General features: G+C 41.3%; 1 protein-coding gene across 3 annotated transcripts; it reads right to left on the minus strand.

Annotated features, from left to right (window-relative positions):
* Nucleotides 1-661: 661 nt before the first annotated feature.
* On the minus strand, nt 662-19,850 carry LOC135514820 (cAMP-responsive element modulator-like). 3 transcript variants are annotated; one of them, XM_064938453.1, is made up of 8 exons: nt 19,725-19,850; nt 16,484-16,604; nt 16,082-16,213; nt 15,185-15,276; nt 12,951-13,093; nt 12,279-12,455; nt 3,803-3,965; nt 662-3,442 (listed from the first exon to the last, which is right to left on the minus strand). In XM_064938453.1, exons 2-8 carry the CDS (start codon nt 16,598-16,600, stop codon nt 3,298-3,300), a joined length of 969 nt encoding a protein of 322 aa, XP_064794525.1. In that variant the 5' UTR covers nt 16,601-16,604; nt 19,725-19,850; the 3' UTR covers nt 662-3,297. The 3 variants fall into 3 exon arrangements, with proteins under 3 accessions (XP_064794525.1, XP_064794534.1, XP_064794544.1); XM_064938462.1 differs by lacking the exon at nt 16,484-16,604; XM_064938472.1 differs by lacking the exons at nt 12,279-12,455; nt 12,951-13,093; nt 15,185-15,276; ... (1 more) ...; nt 16,484-16,604; nt 19,725-19,850 and adding an exon at nt 8,403-8,651.
* Between the last annotated feature and the right edge of the window lie 349 nt (nt 19,851-20,199).

The following is a 20,199-nucleotide window of genomic DNA, read 5'->3' on the forward strand; positions in this document are numbered from 1 at the left end:
CAGACATACTGCTCGTTCTGTGCGTTATTTCCTGCAGGACAGGAACATCAGTGTTCTGCCATGGCCAGCGAAGAGCCCGGATTTAAATCCCATTGAGCACATCTGGGACCTGTTGAATCGGAGGATGAGGGCTAGGGCCATCCCCCCCCCCAGAAATGTCCAAGAACTTGCAGCTGCCTTGGTGGAAGAATGGGGTAACATCTCACAGCAAAAACAGGCAAATCTGGTGCAGTCCATGAGGAGGAGATTCACTGCAGTACTTAATGCAGCTGGTGGCGACACCAAGATACTGACTGTTACCTTTGATTTTGACCCTCCCCCTTTGTTCAAGAACACATTATTCAATTTGTTAGTCACATGTCTGTGGAACTTGTTCAGTTTATGTCTGTTGTTGAATCTTATGTTCATACAAATATTTACACATTAAGTTTGCTGAAAATAAATGCAGTTGACAGTGAGGACATTTCTTTTTTTGCCGAGTTTAATTTTGGTCATGTAGTGTATGATAATAATTTGAGTCTCCAATTTACTATGTTACGTCTTTGAGACCAGGCTGATTTCAGTGGTAAGCCCAAAGGCATTGTGTTGAACAGACTTCAGTCCATATAGTGTATAGTTTTCTGACTATGAATCTTACAAACATTTTCACTGCAAATTCCTATTCTGGTATGAACTTTTGGAAATTTTATTAGAAATAGTATTTTTTTAAACAATTTACAAACATAGCAGGGATCAATGCACGCTGTACAGCTGGTTAAGAGCTAAACTGTTTGACATGCTCTTCAAATCTATCCAACAACATTTACTGAGATCAATTTTCTTTTTCATCTGATTTGACATCTCACCTGAAATGTATAACCACTGGCATGACAACATACAAAGGACATATACATGTAAACGGAAAGAAAGGTTACCACAAAATTCAAAGCAAGTGGGAGGGTGCAAAACCACGCAAGCAGAACTGGTGTGAGAAAATAAAATGAAGCGGCCTCATCAGTCAAGTCTGTACTCTCATGGACATTCATTAGCAATACCCTTTAAACAGAGCAGTCATGAACTCTATGCATGTCCCAAATGGCACACTATTCCTTATTTAGTGCACTACTTTTGACCAGGGACCATAAGACTGGTTAAAATAGTGCTCTATAAAAGGGAACAGGGGGCTATTTGGGACACATCCTACCTGTTATTAGAAAGTAATTCACATACATTCTTTTACAAAGACAGTCAAAATACCCAAGCATTAGTTCATCAGTACTTTCCGTGGTTGTATTTTTTTTTTTTTTTTTACATGTGTACAGTATACTGGCACAGCACAGTAATGTTCCAAGACAGACAAAGTGGAGAACGATTGGTGAGCCATTCAGTAAATGGAAAATGTAGCCATTTTGAAAGAGTAGCATAGCAGTAGTCATGTCAACATGGTCTTGGTGAGATAAGATTCATCAGATGGCTATAAATATATAATTATTTAATTTAAATTCCTCTGAGGGGCATGTCATGTTTATTTTTTTAATTGAACTGTGCCATTTGAAAAGAGCACATCAAGTAAAAAGACATTCAATCATTGCGCGCATTAGCGAGCAACTGCGTAGCCGGGCGCTAAAATAGAACTTGGTTCTATTTGTGACGCTCAACGCGCTGCAAGTCCTGCCTCTCAAATCTCCTCATTGGATTTTAGGAGCGTATACCCATGTGGGTGATTGAAAGATGAACTGAGGTCCACACTCCGGTCGGTTGTAGTAATGTTGGTTTCCAACCTCCATATGAAGTCTCAAGAAGAAAAAAGAAGCCTGAAGGAAGGAGGAGAGATGAGGAGAAACAAATTTGGTAGAGGACCTTTCAGGTAAAGAGGACCATTCAGCATTTCAGGTAAAATATTAACCTAATGTTTATATCCCAGGACAAATAAGCTAGCAGCAGCAAGTTAGCTAGCTAAATTGCCATAAAATGTTTAATGCTTTTTGACAGCACAAGCGAGGTTTGGTCAGCATGTTAGATACTTGACACTGGGTCTTACACATTAATTCAAGTAACACATTAAAAGGCCCAGTGCGGTCAAAAACTAGATTTGCCTGTGTTTTAAAATCATTTCAAAACTATGAGGTTGGAATAATACTGTGAATTCTTTTTTTTTTTTTTTAAATGACAATAAATGCCCTTTTAGTGGAAGAGCTGTTTGAAAAAAACATCTGAAATTTCAGCCTGTTTTTGTGAGATGGTGTTTTGGTCTTCCTGGTGGTAAATTAGTTAATAGACCTGTAAGAAAGAGCGTTCCAAACCTCTCTGCCAATAACAGCTCATACCACTCCCAGACAGCCCAAGCTAAATTCTTGCTTGAGAAATAGCTCTTTGCTAAGAAGCAAATGTTGGTTTATTTTTGACCACTTTAATTGAAAACAATCACAGTAAGGTACTTTATTGTAGCCCAGGAATTAGTTGCTATGGAGATAAAGGTCCAATGCAACCGTTTTTAAGTCAAAAACATTTTTGAATGGACTCAAATGGCCAAATACAGCATTCCAAAACTTCAATATGTAGAAAGTGTATTTACTCGTCACACTTCGTCCTGAAAGAAGAGGTTCATCTCATTTCACAAAGGAATGTTGACAACAGCCAAGATGAGAATAGAAATATAGTAATATAAGAACAACTCGAGCTAGCAATGAAAAGTAAAGATGGGTAGGTTTAGCCTGGTCCTAGATCTATTGGTGCTCTTGCCAACTTGATTGGTTTCATTGTCAAGCCAAACATGACAATAAGGAACAAGGAGTTGGCATGATAGCATAAACAGACTGGCACTTAGGCTAAGGTAGGTTGGCTTGCTGGTGAGTCTGCTTGCACAAACTTGCTGGCTGATAATGAGGCTCTAACGCAGGTCATTAGCTTTTGGTTCTCCACTGTGGTGAGTCAGTGGTGGTGAGCGGTGTGCCTTCAGGAAGCACATGTACTTCCTTTTCCTCTGCAGGCTGGCTTCTCATTGGTTGCCTCACTGAAAATAGCAAAAGCAAAACGCGTCTGGGCGACACTTGTATATTCACTTGCAAGCGCATGAGTGAGGACAGACAGGGGCCCTGGGCCAGACCAAGACTTGACTTGTGCCTGGAGAGCACAAGCCTATGGCCGCCTGACAACCTCTGATGCAGTATCAAAGTGACTGGGCCTGAAAAAGCGGAGGAGACAGTGAAAGTAGTTTTTGTTCCAGTCTTTTAGAGCATTCAGTCTGTAAACGGAACTATATGAGCCATTTTAGTAGGATCTCTCTCTCCTGGCACAAGGCTGAGTACAGCTACTGAGCTACTCGTTCTTGTGGCAGTAAATGTCCTTTAATGCTCGGAGTTCCTCGATGAGGGTCTTGTTTTGGTTTTCCAGCACGCCCACGCGGTTCTCCAGACACCGGACATACTCTTTCTTTTTCCTGCGGCACTCCCGTGCAGCCTCCCTAGAGAAGACAGGGGAAAAGAGATGGTCAGTGGGAGAAATTCCAGCACTCAGCACCAATCAAAAGTGAACAAATACACCTCAGACGATTCACATAACATCCACCCAACCTTTAGTGCTAACCAATTAAAAGGGTGCTTTAAAAATCTACAGGAAAGGGAGGAAACCGAAAGATGAGTATGAATGATTTTGAAATCTATTCCCTCTTTCTCAGTTGTTAGCCAAATTCAGAGCAATTCAAGTAAAATGCGTCTGTGTCCCAAAAGGCACCCTACTCTCGTGTACTACTTTTGATCAGGGCCTCTGGTCAAATGTAAAGGGAATAGGGTGCCATTTGGGACGCCAACTGCGTCCATCTCACCTGTTCTTCATGAGGCGGACCTCTCTCTTGCGTGTGACCTCCTCAGTGTGCACCGGGGGGCTGTGCATGGACAGGGAGCCTGGGGACGCAGCCATCACCAGGCCCTGGGGTAGGCCCGATGTGGGCGAACGCAGCTGGTATGCTGGCATATCTCCAGTGGCAGCTAGAAAACACAGACAGAACATCAGGGTTAGTTTTGATAGTCATTTACTTAAATCAAGTTCATCACTTGCAGAGAGACAGACAGGACATCGGAATACAAACTCTCACTTGTAATGACCACCTGTACTTAGCTTGCTGGGTGAAAATCAATACTGTATTTTTTAACTCAATCCTTCAAATCACAAAGATTACTTATCTATCTATTTACAGGATAAGCAACTGTAAATTAGACAAACACAAAATACAAATAAAGTAGATGGGAATCCTTTTAACGGCAAAAAAAAAAAACTGACCACTCTTTCTATTAAAATGACCAGATAATCCAAGATTCCAACAGACACAAATGAACTAAGCAAAACAAACCTAATTTAAAATGGTCATTTTTCTACAGACATATTTAAGATCACAGCACAGCTGTGTTAGGGAGTAGTTCTGAGTAGTTCTGTCAAATCTGTATTGGGAGAGTGTGAGAATTCATCCCAAATGGCACCCTATTTCCTCTGGGCCCTGGTCAAAAGTAGTGCACTATAAAGGGAATATGGTGCCATTTGGGATGCATTCAGAGCGTCATCAATGACGAACCCTCACCTTTGACCCCTCTGTAAAAAGATTAACCAATGGCCTGTGATTTAACACCAACAACCAGGATTGAGAGACAATCACCTTGCCCAACACAGTAGGCCTAACTCAATTAAAAACCATTTCACTGATTGGTTGTCATAAGCTGCTTGTTCAGAGGTTTTTTATGTAACCAGTGTTCTTGTCTTTATCAGACTATCAACGTGCACATTGCCATTAAAGAATAGAGAGGATATTAGCTTTATAGGCGATGGCGGGAGGGATTAATTACTACAATTATGTGAAGACAATTGTCATTATCTGGTTACTGGGTGGATAACTGCCATCAAAAGTGAAAGAAGAGACAGCCTCACTGATAGCAGCCTACATTATTTGGTGATGAGTAATGTAAAAACAATTTCAAATTACAAAGAAATCCCTGAGTTGCCAGGGGTAGTCTAGTGGTAGTGCTGCCGCCCCTGAACCACATTTGCCCCAAGAGAGCGGTTTGATCCCCCATTCCGACTCACTTTCTATACTGTATACCTCTAATCTATTTCCCAATATACCGTACCACTCAAAAGTCATCAAGGCAAAGGGTGGCTACTTTGAAGAATCTCAAATATAAAATATAATTTGATTTGTTATACACTTTTTTGGGTACTACATCATTCCATATGTGTTATTTCATAGTTTTGATGTCTTCACTATTATTCTACAATGTAGAAAATAAAGAAAAACCCTGGAATCTGTAGGTGTGTCTTGACTGGTACTGTACATTTCAGACACATTTTTTAAAATACATACAAAATACATATATATTTTAAATCTGAGGATAACACATAAAAGCGTAAAATACACTTATTTCCAATGTGCTCCTTGGTTTAGAAATTGAGATTCTCATCTGATCGCTGGTATTTTGATAAATACCATTCTAATCTCCTCTAATAGTAACTGCAACGTAACTACAGGAGAGAACTAAAGATGTGTCAAACTATCATCATGCTTACAGTGCCTTCAGAAAGTATTCACAACCCTTGACTTTTTCCACATTTTGTGTTAAAGCCCGATTTAAAATGGATTAAATTTAGATTGTGTCACTAGCCTACACATAATACCCCATAATGTCAAAGTGTAATTATGTTTTCATATTTACAAATGCGTCGCAGTGCTTGAGGTGTCACTACAGACCCGGGTTTGATCCCAGGCTGTGCCACAGCCTGCCGTGACTAGGAGATCCATGAGGCGGTGCACAATTGGCCCAGTGTTGTCTGGGTAAGGGGAATGTTTTGCCTGCCAGGATTTCCTTGTCCCATCGTGCTCTAGCGACTCCCTGTGGCGGGCTGGGCACCTGCAAGCTGACTTCGGTAGGTGTTTCCTCCGACACATTGGTGTGGCTGTTTTCCGAGTTAAGCGAGCAGTGTTTCAAGAAGCTGTGCGGCTTGGCAGGGTCGTGTTTCTGAGGACGCATGGCTCGGAGGACAACCTTTGCTCCTCCCAAGTCCGTAGGGGTTGCAGCGAAGGGACAAGACTAACTACCAATTGGGTATCACGAAATTGGGGAGAAAAAGGGCAAGATTTTTTTTATTTTTATAATTTCTTAAAACTAAACAAAGCTGAAATGTCTTGAGTCAATAAGTATTCAACCCCTTTGTTATGGCAAAATGAAATAAGTTCAGGCGTAAAAATGTTCTTAACAAGTCACATAAGTTGCATGGACTCACTTTGTGTGCAATAATAGTGTTTAACATGATTTTTGAATGACTACCTCATCTCTGTACTCCACATACAGATAATTGTAAGGTCCCTCAGTCGTGCAGTGAATTTCAAACAGATTCAACCACAAAGACCAGGGAGGTTTTTCCAATGCCTCGCAAAGAACGGCATCTATTGGGAGATGGGTAAAAATAGCAAAAAGCAGACATCGAATATCCCTTTGAGCATGGTGAAGTTATTAATTACACTTTGGATGGTGTATCCATACACCCAGTCACTACAAAGAGACAGGTGTCCTTTCTAATTCAGTTGCAGGAGAGGAAGGAAACCACTCAGGGATTTCACCATGAGGCCTATGGTGACTTTAAAAACAGTTACACAGTTTACTGGCTGATATGTGAAAACTGAGGATTGATTAACAACATTCTAGTTGTTAATCCACAATACTAACCTAAATGACAGAGTGAAGAATGAAAAGAAGGAAGCCTGTACAGAATAAAAATATTCCAAAACAATAATCCTGTTTGCAAGGCACTAAAGTAAAACTGCAAAAAATGTGGCAAAGAAATTAACTTTGACCTGAATACAAAGTGTTATGTTTGGGGCAAATCCAACACAACACACTCAGAGTACCACTCTTCATATTTTCAAGCATGGAGGTGGCTGCATCATATTATGGGTGCTGTCATAGACTAGGGATTTTTGGAGGATAAAGAGACACAGAATTGAGCTAAGCACAGCAAAAATCCTAGAGGAAAACCTTGTTCAGTTTGCTTTCCAACAGACACTGGGAGACAAATTAACCTTTCAGCAGGACAATAACCTAAAACAACAGAGATGCTTACCAAGACTACATTGAATGTTCCTGATATGCCTAATTACAGTTTTAAATTTTGATTATCATCTGCAAAAAAAAAATCAACAAACAACTTGACAGAGCTTGAAGAATTGTTTAAAGAATAAGGTGATTCTAACATGTACTGACTCAGGCGTGTGAATACTTATGTAAATGAGACATTTCAGTATTTCATTTTCAATACATTTGTAAAAATGTCTAAACATCTTTTCACTTTGTCATTGGATAGTGTGTGTAGATTGGTAAGACAATTTTTTTAATCAATTTTGAATTCAGGCTGTATAACGTGGAATAAATCAAGGGGTAAGAATACTTTCTGAAGGCACCTATATGGCAAGAACAAACACTTATACCAAACAACTATGCTTTCACAAAAAAACAAAATTGGTAACATTTATGACTTGATAATAGCCCAAATGCTACCACTGCACTAGTGTTTTAACACATGAGTGAGCAAGCATCAGCCTGCAGATGTGAGGGGCTACACCAGGCTGAGCTCTTCGCTCTCTGTCATCATCTGAGTGGATTACTAAAACTGACATCGCCTACGCTGTGCTCACTGCTCTCAGAGGGCTCTGTTCTGTCTGTAGCCTAATCACAGCATGACTCCCTGCTGACGTCAATCTGGGTCTCACTCGACACATTTTCATTTCCCTGCCCAGATCTGCTTCCAGGAAACCGGATTGACGTCAACACACATCCACCACCCCTCACCCTCGCTGATCCAGAGAAGCATTCTGTTTGAGCATTTCAGGGGGCAGGCAGACCGGTACCGGTGGATTGAGCAAGCTAACCAAACACTTACCGCCTTGTTCGGTCAACAGTTATGTCTAGCTTTTCACTACAGGAATGTTGAATGGTAATTATACAGTCCTCTTGCAAGGTGTTAAAGTCTCAGAAAGAACTGTGGGCAATGTGCCTCTGTGGTAGCTAGCTATTAACCCTCAGTCAGTGCACGTCTCAGTTTGCTATTGGTTTCCTCTGTTCCCTTAAAAACACTCAGTATCTTGAGAAAATACTCTGAAGACTCCAAGCGAACCTTTGGTAGACTACATACACGTTTTTATCAATGCTTAAAAGTTCTGTAAAGACATTTAACCAACCCAACTTTAAAGTCATTCCTCCCAAAAACAAAACGTATAAAAATTATGTATTTAGCCGTCAAAATATAGACGATGCAGATAGATATCTGAATTGTACAACAACGCAGCTATACATTTTCAATTACTGCCAGCATGCAACATTTCATTTTCTATGAAAGTCTGAGAAACACTTAGAAAGGAAAACTTAAAAATGACAGTTCCATACCTGATTCAGTCTCATCTCCAGTAACAGCCATATATTCTACTCTAACACAGGCTCCACAGAACCAGACACTTTCTCTGTCTTTATTAGACTGTGTCTTTCTATCTGCCTGTGTGTGTCTCGCTCTGCCTGCTCTCTACATGGAGGGGTCACCCATCAACTTTGCACAAAATTACAATTAGGGACATTGACATCACAATGACATCACTGGCCCTGCTAAAGTCAATAAGACATTCTGCCTCTAGGCCCCTCCCCCCGCTCTTCTCCTGGATCAAATGCTAAAGTGGAGCAACACAATGCAGCGAGGCAGGGGGGAGGGAGGGAAAGACGCAGGGAGGGCTAGCTGGATATTTTTAGACCCTATGACGCAACTAGGCAACGGAGATCAAACAGGAGGTTAGTGTGCCCAAATAACAGCAGTCGTAGTACTAATGTGAGCACCCTGATTGAAGCAGTCCCTGGGGATTGGCTTTTACTACTTGTTAGGATTATATGATTTAAGGTCTTTCATCCGTTTCTCTGGAAAATAAGTCCAGCTGTAAAGAAGTACCATTGAAATACAGGGAAACTGACATTTAAGGGAAACCATTACAATGCTATGATGAACTAAAACCAGTAATATACACCACCATTCAAAGGTTTGGGCCCACTTAGAAAATGTCCTAGTTTTTGAAAGAAAAGCACATTTTTCATCCAATAATATAATATCAAATTGATCAGAAATACAGTGCAGACATTGTTAATGTTGTAAATGACTATTGTAGCTGGAAACGAATAATTTTTTATGTTATATCTACATAGGCGTACAGAGGCCCATTATCAACAAACATCACTCCTGTGTTCCAATGGCACGTTGTGTTAGCTAATCCAAGTTTATAATTTTAAAAAGCTAATTGATCATTAGAAAACCCTTTTGCAATGATGTTAGCACAGCTGAAAACTGTACTTTTTAGACTAACAGAGTATATAGAGCATCAGCATTTGTAGGTTCGATTACAGGCTCAAAATGGCCAGAAACAAATAACTTCAAAAACGTGTCAGTCTATTCTTGTTCTGAGAAATGAAGGCTTTTCCATGCGAGAAATTGCCAAGACACTGAAGATCTCGTACAACGGTGTGTACTACTCCCTTCACAGAACAGCGCAAAATGTATCTAACCAGAATAGAAAGAGGAATGGGAGGCCCTGGTGCACAACTGAGCAAGAGGACAAGTACATTAGAGTATCTAGTTTGAGAAACAGACGCCTGACAAGTCCTCAACTGGCAGCTTCATTAAATAGTATCCGCAGTGTCAAAAGTGAAGAGGCGACTCCGGGATGCTGGCCTTTTAAATGGACAGAAATTTTAGCTTTTCTTTCAAAAACAAGGACATTTCTAAGTGACCCCAAACTTTTGAACGGTAGTGTATACTCTATTGTTAAATTATGACACTGGTTGCATGGTACTGTAAGTAACATTACAGGGTCAACCAACCATGCTTGACATTTCTTTGAGAAAAACTGGTCATGCTCCAGCCACTTAGAGAGCCTTCTTCTGTTCTTCTGCTAAATGAATGCAAACCCATGACTTAATGAATCACACTATTTCAATGCAATCTAATGAAATAACTAGGAAGCCTAAGGACAGAAAGACCAGATGGTTATAAAGTTCAGACTGCGTCCACAAAATGTGAACCCTATTACCCATGGGTCCTGGTCAAAAGTATTGCATTATATAGGGCAGCGCTCCCAAACTGGGGGCCCGCAGGCCAAATTTGGCTTTCAGGTGATTTTATTTGGCCACCTAAGTTCCAAGCTTTTTTTGTTGTTTTTTTTGTTTGTTGATATTTTATTAAAAAAAAACATTTAATTGCTAGACATAAAAGACTGAAAACACCAGCAAAGCAAATGGGCTAGTCGGTCCGAGTCACGGGTGGGCTAGTCGGCCCGAGTCACGGGTGGGCTAGTCGGTCCGAGTCACGGGTGGGCTAGTCGGTCCTTGCCACGGGTGGGCTAGTCGGTCCTTGCCACGGGTGGGCTAGTCGGTCCTTGCCACGGGTGGGCTAGTCGGTCCTTGCCACGGGTGGGCTAGTCGGTCCTTGCCACGGGTGGGCTAGTCGGTCCTTGCCACGGGTGGGCTAGTCGGTCCGAGTCACGGGTGGGCTAGTCGGTCCTTGCCACGGGTGGGCTAGTCGGTCCTTGCCACGGATGGGCTAGTCGGTCCTTGCCACGGATGGGCTAGTCGGTCCTTGTCACGGATGGGCTATTGCAGCAGACGACCACACTGGGTTCCACTCCTATTAGCTAAAAACAAGAAGAAGCGGCTCCAGTGGGCACGTGATCGCCAACACTGGACAATAAAATAAAAACATCCTGATTTAGGGAACAGCATGCCATTTGGGACATAAAGAGTTTGGAGTTCATGTAGCCCTTTACACTCATACCCGTCCGTGTTCAGGTTGAAAAAGGCACATTTGGGCACTGATTAGTAACTAAATTGAAACGCAGTGGCTGTACAGTAACATACTATGCATGACATCAGAGCTCAGGCTCTGTGCTTCACAGTGCTGTATGGGTTTTGACTGACAAGCCGTTCTGAACTTGAGCACCGCACACAACAAGAAGTTGCCCCCATCCCTCCTGCTAATTGGGCAACTTTTGCAGATTTTGGGTTGTCTGAGTGAGGGAAATCCTGTAAATGAAAAGGGCTCTATGTATTTTGGAGACATTGAGGATTATAATAAATACCACTTTGATGTCATACAAGCAGGCCAAACACTGATTCCAAATGTGCATTTCACATTTCCATATCATAAAACTCATGTCATGATTTTATTTGACCTTTATTTAACTAGGAAAGTCAGTTAAGAACAAATTATTATTTTCAATGACGCCCTAGGAACAGTGGGTTAACTGCCTGTTCAGGGGCAGAACAACAGATTTGTACCTTGTCAGCTCGGGGATTTGAACTTGCAACCTTTCGGTTACGAGACCAACACTCTATCCACGAGGCTACCCTAGTGGTTAGAGGGCTACCCTGATCACTATGTTTGATGTACAGTTACAAGATGACATGGCGTCAAACCCTGGGTTGTTCTGAACAGAATGAGCCTGTTTGCCTGTTGTGAAGAGAATTCACTGCGGAACGCACACCTGAAGGCACTCATGACTCCTTTCTATGCACACCAAAATAACGATCCGTTTCTCTGAATTGCCTTGTAAAAGCCTAACACTAAGATTTATTTGATAATTTAGATAGCCATGTTGGCAATAGAACAATTTTAAATAATTCCTACCTGACCCAGATTGTGTTTTTGGATTGAGTAAACAACGACAGTAATTGTGTGATAGTAGGGATGCAGGGTTGTGTTCCAAACAAAAAAACTACAAGTGTGCTTGCTCTAGTCCCTCAACGGCACAGCTAAAAGAGCTCCAAAAAGTACCTTAGTGTTGAAGACTTCTTTGAGTCATAAAAGTGCATTGAAATTACTTAGGAACTGTGTACTTTGGAGAGATGTGTGTCCACTTGGAGACACCAGTTAATCCTCTCACTCAAATCCTTATGTTGCACCTACCCCACATGTTCCAGGAATATTCTTATCATGTTACTGAATGTATCCACAGTATTTTCAGATTTCGTTATCAACAAATATGGTGAAAAGTACAGTAAACGTAAAATGCACATAAAATCAACATTGTAGTGTTTGGATTCAGTCTTGTGAACTGTTGTGTCCTCAACTTTGGTCTCATCATTTTCCCATAATCTCCAAACTGTTCCCTTTCAATTGCGACCATGTGTATGTATATGCTTTTCATATTTCCTCTGTAAGAAACTGTTTAATTTAGACGTATCCACATAAGCCAATTCCCACGAGTGTAAAGGGTTCAGTCGAGTTCTTACCTTGTATCACCATCTGGCCACCTTGCACAGAGAATAACTGCTGGCCAGAGTCCCCTGCCTGGGCTGCGTACTGCAGGATCTGGGTACCAGAGTTGGACATGGCCAGCGACTGTACACCCTGGAGGCCCTCACTGCCTGGGCTGGCTATCTTGATGGCTCCCCCCTGGGTGATGGCAACTGAGGAGGGACACACTTTTTTAGAAGGGTTACTCAGAGGTATATGTGGATGTTAGTGTGAATCTAAAGAGGGTACCAAAACATGAATAATCAATGTGCAGAAGTAAAAGGGTGTGGGAGTTTATTTGTCAACGAGGGACAAAAGTCACATGCAGTTCTGCATTTTTGACCACTGCGACAAATAGCTCATTACTGTTATCAGCCGTTTCTAAGCAGCACCTTTCGATCTATTAGATTAGATGTTTTCTTCAAATATAAAAAAGTACTGTACTTTATGGATGGTAAGGTTGGGTGACTGGCTTATTGATGCATGAATTTAGCCTCCACAATGAATCCTTAGTTTAAGATCTCTTACACAATAACACAAAGTGGATATAGAACTTAATGTCACAATAGTGAGTGCACGTCAACAGTTACACCATAGTTGCGTACCAACTATGGCAACCTATTCCTTGTATAGTGCACCACTTTTGACCAGAGCCTAATGAAACTCACTGTATTGGCCACAGCTGGTCTGATAGATTGAAGTTGGAACTTGAACTGAAGAGACACTGGAGGGTGGAACCTCATCTTCAGCTTTCTCCTCCTCAATTCTTGGAATTGAAGAGGAATCCGTTGATAGTTCATTGAGGATTTTTCTGAAGGTAAGAGGAAAGCATGTAATAAACTACTCTGCTTGGATTGCTTTGAAATGTCAATGGTTATACAGTGCCTTTGGAAAGTATTCAGACCCCTAGACTTTCTCCACATTTTGTTACATTACAGCCTTATTCTGAAATTGATTCCTTTAAAAAAAAATCCTCAGCAATATACACACAATACCCCATAATGAAAGTGAAAACACACCTTTAGAAATGTTTACAAAAGTATTCAAAATAAAAACAGAAATACCTTATTTACATAATTATTCAGACCCTTTGCTATTGAACTCAGGTGCATCCTGTTTCCATTGATCATCCTTGAGATATTTCTGCAACTTGGATTCCACCTGTGGCTCCCGAATGGTGCAGCGGTCTAAGGCACTGCATCTAAGTTCAAGAGGAGTCACTACAGTCCCTGGTTCGAATCCAGGTTGTATCACATCCGGCCGTGATTGGGAGTCCCATAGTGCGGTGCGCAATTGGCCCATCGTCGTCTGGGTTTGGCCGGGGTAGGCCATCATTGTAAATAAGAATTTGTTCTTAACTGACTAGTTAAAAAAAAATGCAATTGTTTGGACATGATTAAGAAAGGCACACATCTGTCTATATAAGGTCCCACAGTTGACAGTGCATGTCAGAGCAAAAACCAAGCTCAGAGACAGGATTGTGTTGAGGCTTGGGAAGGGTACCAAAACATTTCTGCAGCATTGAAGGTCCCCAAGAGCACAGTGGCCTCCAACATTCTTAACATCAAAGAAGTCTGGAACCACAAAGACTGGCCGCCCGGGCAAACTGAGCAATCGGGGGAGAACGGCCTTGGTCAGGGACGTGTCCAAGAATCTGATGGTCACTCTGACAGCGCTCTAGAGTTCCTTTGTGGAGACAGGAGAACCTTTCCAGAAGGACAACAATCTCTGCAGCACTCCACCAATCAGTCCTTTTTGGTAGAGTGACCAGACGGAAGCCACTCCTCAGTAAAAGGCACATGACAGCCTGCTTGGAGTTTGCCAAACGGCACCTAAAGTCTCTCAGACCATGAGAAACAAGATTCTCTGGTCTGATGAAACCAAAATTCAACACTTTGGCATGAATGACGAGTGTCACGTCTGGAGGAAACCTAGCACCATCCACACGGTGAAGAATGGTGGTGGCAGCATCACACTGTGGGGATTTCTTTCATCGGCATGGACTGGGAGACTAGTCAGGATCGAGGCAAAGATGAACGGAGCAAAGTACAGAGAGATCCTCCTCCAGAGCGCTCAGGACTTCAAAATGGGGCGAAGGTTCACCTTCCAACAGGACAACAACAATAAGCACGCAGCCAAGACAACGCAGGAGTGGCTTCCTTGAGTGGCCCAGCCAGAGCCGAGACTTGAACCCAATCAAACATCTCTGGAGAGACCTGAAAATAGCTGTGCAGCGATGCTCCTCATCCAACCTGACAGAGCTTGAGAGGATCTGCAGAGAGGAATGGGAGAAACCCCAAATACAGGTGTACCAAGCTTATAGTGTCATACCCAAGAAGACTCGAGGCTGTAATCGCTGCCAAAGGTGCTTCATCAAAGTACTAGGTTCTGAATACTTATTTAAATGTAATATTATATTTTTTCATTTTTTTCAAATATGTTTTTACTTTGTCATTATGGGGTATTGTGAGTAGATTGAGGATATTTTGTTTTTAATTAATTTTATAATAAGGCTGTAACATATCAAAATGTGGAAAAGGTCAAGCAGTCTGAATACTTTCCGATTGAACTGCATATCAAAATGTTATCATTTAGCAGACGCTCTTATCCAGAGCGACTTACAGGAGCAATTAGGGTTAAGTGCCTTGTTCAAGAGCACAGACATATTTTTTACCTAGTCGGATCGGGTATTCAAACCAGTGACCCTTTGGCCTAACACTCCTAACCGCTACACTACGTGCTGCCCCAAATATATAAACTTACACCCTGTTCCATTTATAGTGCACCACTTTTAACCAGGGCCCATAGATGTCTGGTCAAAAGTAATACACTATATTGGGAATAAGGTGTCCTTTGGGACACATACAATTTTTATATTTGCAATGTTTTCATGTCTTCCTACCGATAAGATGGGCGTCTTGAGAGAATCTCTCTTCTTTTCTGTGTGTCTGTGACTGCCGACTCCCCACCTTCAAGCCCAGCTATAGAGGTGATCTGGAGCAAAAAAAAGTCTGAAAGTAATGCATAGACACTGTGTAGGGCCACCTCCCTCCATTTTAAAATACCTGACTGAATACTGAAACATAAAAGTCATTCCAAAACAGTATAAATCTCAGGTTTTGTCCCAAATAACACCCTATTCACATGGCTCTAGTCAAAGGTAGTGCACTATAGGGAATAGAGTGCCATTTGTGACTCATTCTTTGTTGGGGAGTGTGATTTAGAGAAAAAAAGGAAAATGAGCGTGTCGTGCTGATTTGTCGAATGCAAGCAGACAGCGTGTTTTCTAAGAGACTGCCAGACACAATACAACATCCGGTGCATGAAGGTCAAACTGATTAGCTTAAATCACAGATTCCATTTCTCAGACAAGGCCAATTAAGAGAGATTGCTGCATTAGAGCCAGAACACCCACACCTGTAGATGTGAAGATACCCTTTGTTACATCCTTGGGATCACTGATACACAACATCAGAAACTACTAGCCTGGCCCTAGATATGTCTGTGCTCTTCCTAACTCCATTGCTGTCATTATCAACGACATGACAAAGAGAGACAAGAATTTGGCATGATGGGACAGACTGGCACTCAGGTTAACAAACTACAGCTACAAGTTCCTAAAACCATTCTGGAATTGTTCTATGGGGAAAAAACTAACTACTGAATTACTGTATTGAGCCAAGACGAGTGACCCTTGAGGCTGCATCCCCAATGACAAAAGTAGTGAACTATAGGGAAGGAGATGCAAGTTGGGACCCAACCTGAGGGTATAAGGAAGGGATGGAGCTCTAGTAGCTACCTGTACAGTCTGCATCTGTGGTGACTGGATGACAGAGGCCTGAGGAGCCTGGATGACAGCCTGGACCTGAACTGTCTGCTCAACAGGTAACTGCACCACTGTCATGCCAGCGGAGTCTCCTGTTCCGGAAACCTGGAGAAAAACAAGAGACGTTCAATTGTTTTACTACCTATTAACAATATTTGAGAAAAGGATACTCCAGCATCAGTGTGTCTAAATTAGCTTGTTTGTGCCATCATGCCAACTCCTTGTCATTTATTGTTGTGTTTGACTTGACAATGAGAAATGGAGTTAGCAAGAGCACCATCATAACTGGGACCAGGCTTTAGACCCTGATGCATCTCTGAATATAAGAGTGATGAGTGATGATGGCCACAACACACACTACACAAAAGGTGCTACCTGAGTAAGTACAGCAGTCGGTGAGTTGGATTCGCTCTGACTTGGTTCTTCATCAGACAGAGAGTAATCAACACTTCCATCCTGCTGTGATGACGCAACCGCTGTGTCCATGGTCATCGGACTGGATATGTCAGGAAATTGAGCACAATTGAAGGGGAAGTTCACAATTTTTTCATGTATCCTTATTTTCACTCTTCCTGTAGCTTGTAGTTGATTAATTTATATTTTTTATGTTTTGTATCATTACAAAGGAAATTGGTTGTCACATTTTTCTGAGTGATCACTTGCAATTGACTATAAAGCAATAAAGCATATAAGAAAACACTCCACACCAACTCATATTACATCAAAATCTCATTCTAAATTGTGTCTGCACTCAATAAAAAATTCCACTGTGCCATGAATCCATATTTCAATGAAAGAAATGAATTAAACTACAACAAAAATGTGTAGGGTATTACTGAGCAATTAACCAAAATGTTGGTTATTTTTCTGTTTTTAAACAACTAATTGACCAACGTAGGTTCAATTACTTTAATTCCATAAAAAAAGAATCTGTGCTCTCGGTGCAGTTTCTTTAGAGATAATCAGATCAAGCCTGAACTGTGCGATGTAGTACAGAGTTGCAGTTTCCAACAGGCCAATATTCTAAATAGTTGAGCGCAGAAAACGTGGTAATTAACTACATTGACCATAATCTATTGTTCCCCCACCTACTTGTCCAGTTGGTGGAGCAGACAGGGAGAGAGAATGTGCGATCGAGAGGGATAGAAATAAGTTGCTTCGCGAGGTATCTTTACCTTAAAAATACATGATCTAAGTGATTGATAGTTGGTATTCAGCAGTCATAAAAGTATGCCTCATTTACTTTGAAGAACTACTAAAACGGTGATTTTGTCAAACATCATAGGCAGCAGCTCTATAGAGATGATGACTTGGAATGAAATAAAACAAATGTGATACACACAACTGAAACATTTTATTAAAGTAAAGTGATTAAAATGGTTAATAAGTGATCTACAGTAATGGACAGTCACTACAAAGGTCGTTGGATCGAATCCCCGAGCTGACAAGGTAAAAATCTGTCGTTCTGCCCCTTAGCAACTCAGTTACCCCCTGTTCCCCGGGCGCCAAAGAAGTGGATGTTGATGAAGGCAGCCCCCCGCGCCTCTCTGATTCAGAGGGATCGGGTTAAATACGGAAGACACATTTCAGTTGGACAACTGACTAGGTATCCCCCTTTCCCATCATGGGACTTTTATTTATGTTTTATTCAGCATTCAATCCACATAAAAAAATCAAAAATCAAAACCGAAAACCATGATGATTTTTTTGTAATCGAATCAACCCAAAAAAGCACTAATCACTTTTCACTTGTGCAGTGACATTAAGAATGGAATTCTGTAATGAGTTGGTTTGGAACATTGCCAAAACATGTAGCACCCACCTGGGTGATGCCATGGCTGCTGAAAAGTGCACAAAAAGCCACCCTAATAGATGATTATATAAGAACAAATGATGCTCCCTTTGGGAAATGCAAGTCTAAGACTATTTCAATATTATATCATTAGATTAAAGCAATTCATGTTGTCATTTGTACAGAACAACTGCCTGATTACTCAAAAACAGTGCTGGTTGATTGGGCTGCCATCAAAATCAAATCAAATTTTATTACATACACATGGTTAGCAGATGTTAATGCGAGTGTAAGAAAATGCTTGTGCTTCTAGTTCCGACCATGCAGTAATATCTAACAAGTAATCCAACAATTTCACAACAACTACCTTATACACACACAAGTGTAAAGGAATGCATAAGAATATGTAACAGAACCGTTAGCACATTTGTTTTACTCAACTAGGCAAATCAGTTAAGAACAAATTTTTATTTACAATGACTGCCTACCCCGGTCAAAACCTAACCCAGACGACGCTGGGTCAATTGCGCACCGCCCTATGGGACTCCCAATCACAGCCAGTTGTGATACAGCCTGGAATCGAACAAGGGTCTGTAGTGACGCCTCTTGCACTGAGATGCAGTACATTAGATCACAATGCCACTTGGGAGACCATTAGTTAATGTATTGTGTTTAGGGTCCTCCTGTGCTGTAAACATATTGATTAAACTGGGATACACACTTTAAAGAAATGCAAGGAATGCCTAGTGTCTTTGCATGTTGGAGAACAAATGCCATCAATTCGAGGGCTTTTGATTAAGTTACAAGTGGCCGACTGTCACTACAGAACAAAACCCTTCAGTGACAATGCATTACATGAAACACATAAACGTTTGATTTAATTCAAATTAATATATTCAATTAAACATTGTGTGAAACGTGATTGTTGCGTTTGCTTGGTTCATGTTTTCGATTTTTTTTATGGTGCTTTCAAGTCAACTGGGACCTCCGGGGGGGGAAAAAACGAGTTCTAAAACATGAAGTCGGTGATCTTCAGGTCGGAGCGCTATAAAGAAACCAGGGTTTCTGAGTTGGAATTCCGAGTTGGATAACCGTTCCAAAAGATTTTCCCCAGTCAGAGCTGTGCCCCCCGGAAAAACTCCCATGTAGCATAGACAGCCGCATGCCTGTCTGAATACAAAAGGGGGGGGTCCAGAGTTTAGAAGCTGTCACTCTGAAATTGTTCATTTGTAGCGAGCTAGCTTATAACATCTGTAGCCATATTCAGCACCTAAAACAGATATACTTTGGGTACATTTATTAACAGGGTATTTTTTTCGTAAGCTGGCTGACAAACGTTACCTTTCCAAAAAATTGAACGCGAATGGAGTAGCGTAATTTATGCAGCTGAAGACAAACGCTCGAGAGAAACTGCGATGTAACACCGAAAAGCATGAAAGGTGGATAGCAAACGTTATTTCTCACGTAACTAACGTTAGCTAGTAGCAGACAGCTTCTAGTTTTTTTGGAAGTAATACGGACGCTGGCTGGCAAGCCAATTCACTCGGTCTATGCCAGTTTAACGTTAGTTAGCAAGCGAGCCAACTGTTCCATTCGTGTCAATGCATAAAGTAGTTCAGCTGGCTAACACACAGGAAGGAGATTGTCCACGTAACCAGAGCTAGCAACTAGCTTTAGCTAACATTGTCATTAGCCTGTAGATTCGACTGACAAATTGGAAGTTTGTCCATGCGTCATTGTAAACGGTGATCTTTCTGTTTTGTTGGCTCTACTTTTTTTTCTTCAGAACGAGTCCCACGACTAGTCTACCGTGTAATAACTTACCAAAGTTTTACGTAGTCAGACTCGTCACTAATTATGGTAGGAGTGGATGGCTCGACCCTCTGCCCACGTATTCCCCACGTCAGTCTTGATGATGCAGTGCTAAAATGTCAACCAAGCGCTCGTCCTCTCCAACTGAACAGCACAGGGGGAAAAAACTACACATGGGAGGAGCTTTACACATTACTGTAGATTGAGGACAACAAATATAATTTCTCTACAATTGTATGACTCTAGACAGCAATGTACTGCACAAAACGACTCGTAAAAACATGTTATAATTAACTTATATTTAACTTTTTTGATACCGTATATCAAAATCAATGGGTTACTGACAAAGTGAAAAATACGTTTAAAGAGTAGACCAAGCATTCTGTAATTATCTCATCCATCCCATATGCACAGTAACGTTACACACTAAATAGTTTGACATGTATATTTTGTTCATATTTTGGAGGCCTAACCTGTTACGTACAGT

The sequence above is a fragment of the Oncorhynchus masou genome, chromosome 3 (genome assembly GCF_036934945.1).
Source record: "Oncorhynchus masou masou isolate Uvic2021 chromosome 3, UVic_Omas_1.1, whole genome shotgun sequence".
Taxonomy (NCBI): Eukaryota; Metazoa; Chordata; class Actinopteri; order Salmoniformes; family Salmonidae; genus Oncorhynchus; species Oncorhynchus masou.

Bases quoted from the DNA above. Each gene is read 5' to 3' on its own strand.
- LOC135514820 (XM_064938453.1), bottom strand. From the start codon at position 16,600: ATGACCATGGACACAGCGGTTGCGTCATCACAGCAGGATGGAAGTGTT. The intron at 13,094-15,184 runs GTAGGAAGACAT...TCTTACCTTCAG, and splicing joins TCAAGACGCCCATCTTATCG to AAAAATCCTCAATGAACTAT. The intron at 3,966-12,278 runs GTAAGAACTCGA...TGTGTTTTCTAG, and splicing joins TGGCCAGATGGTGATACAAG to CTGCCACTGGAGATATGCCA.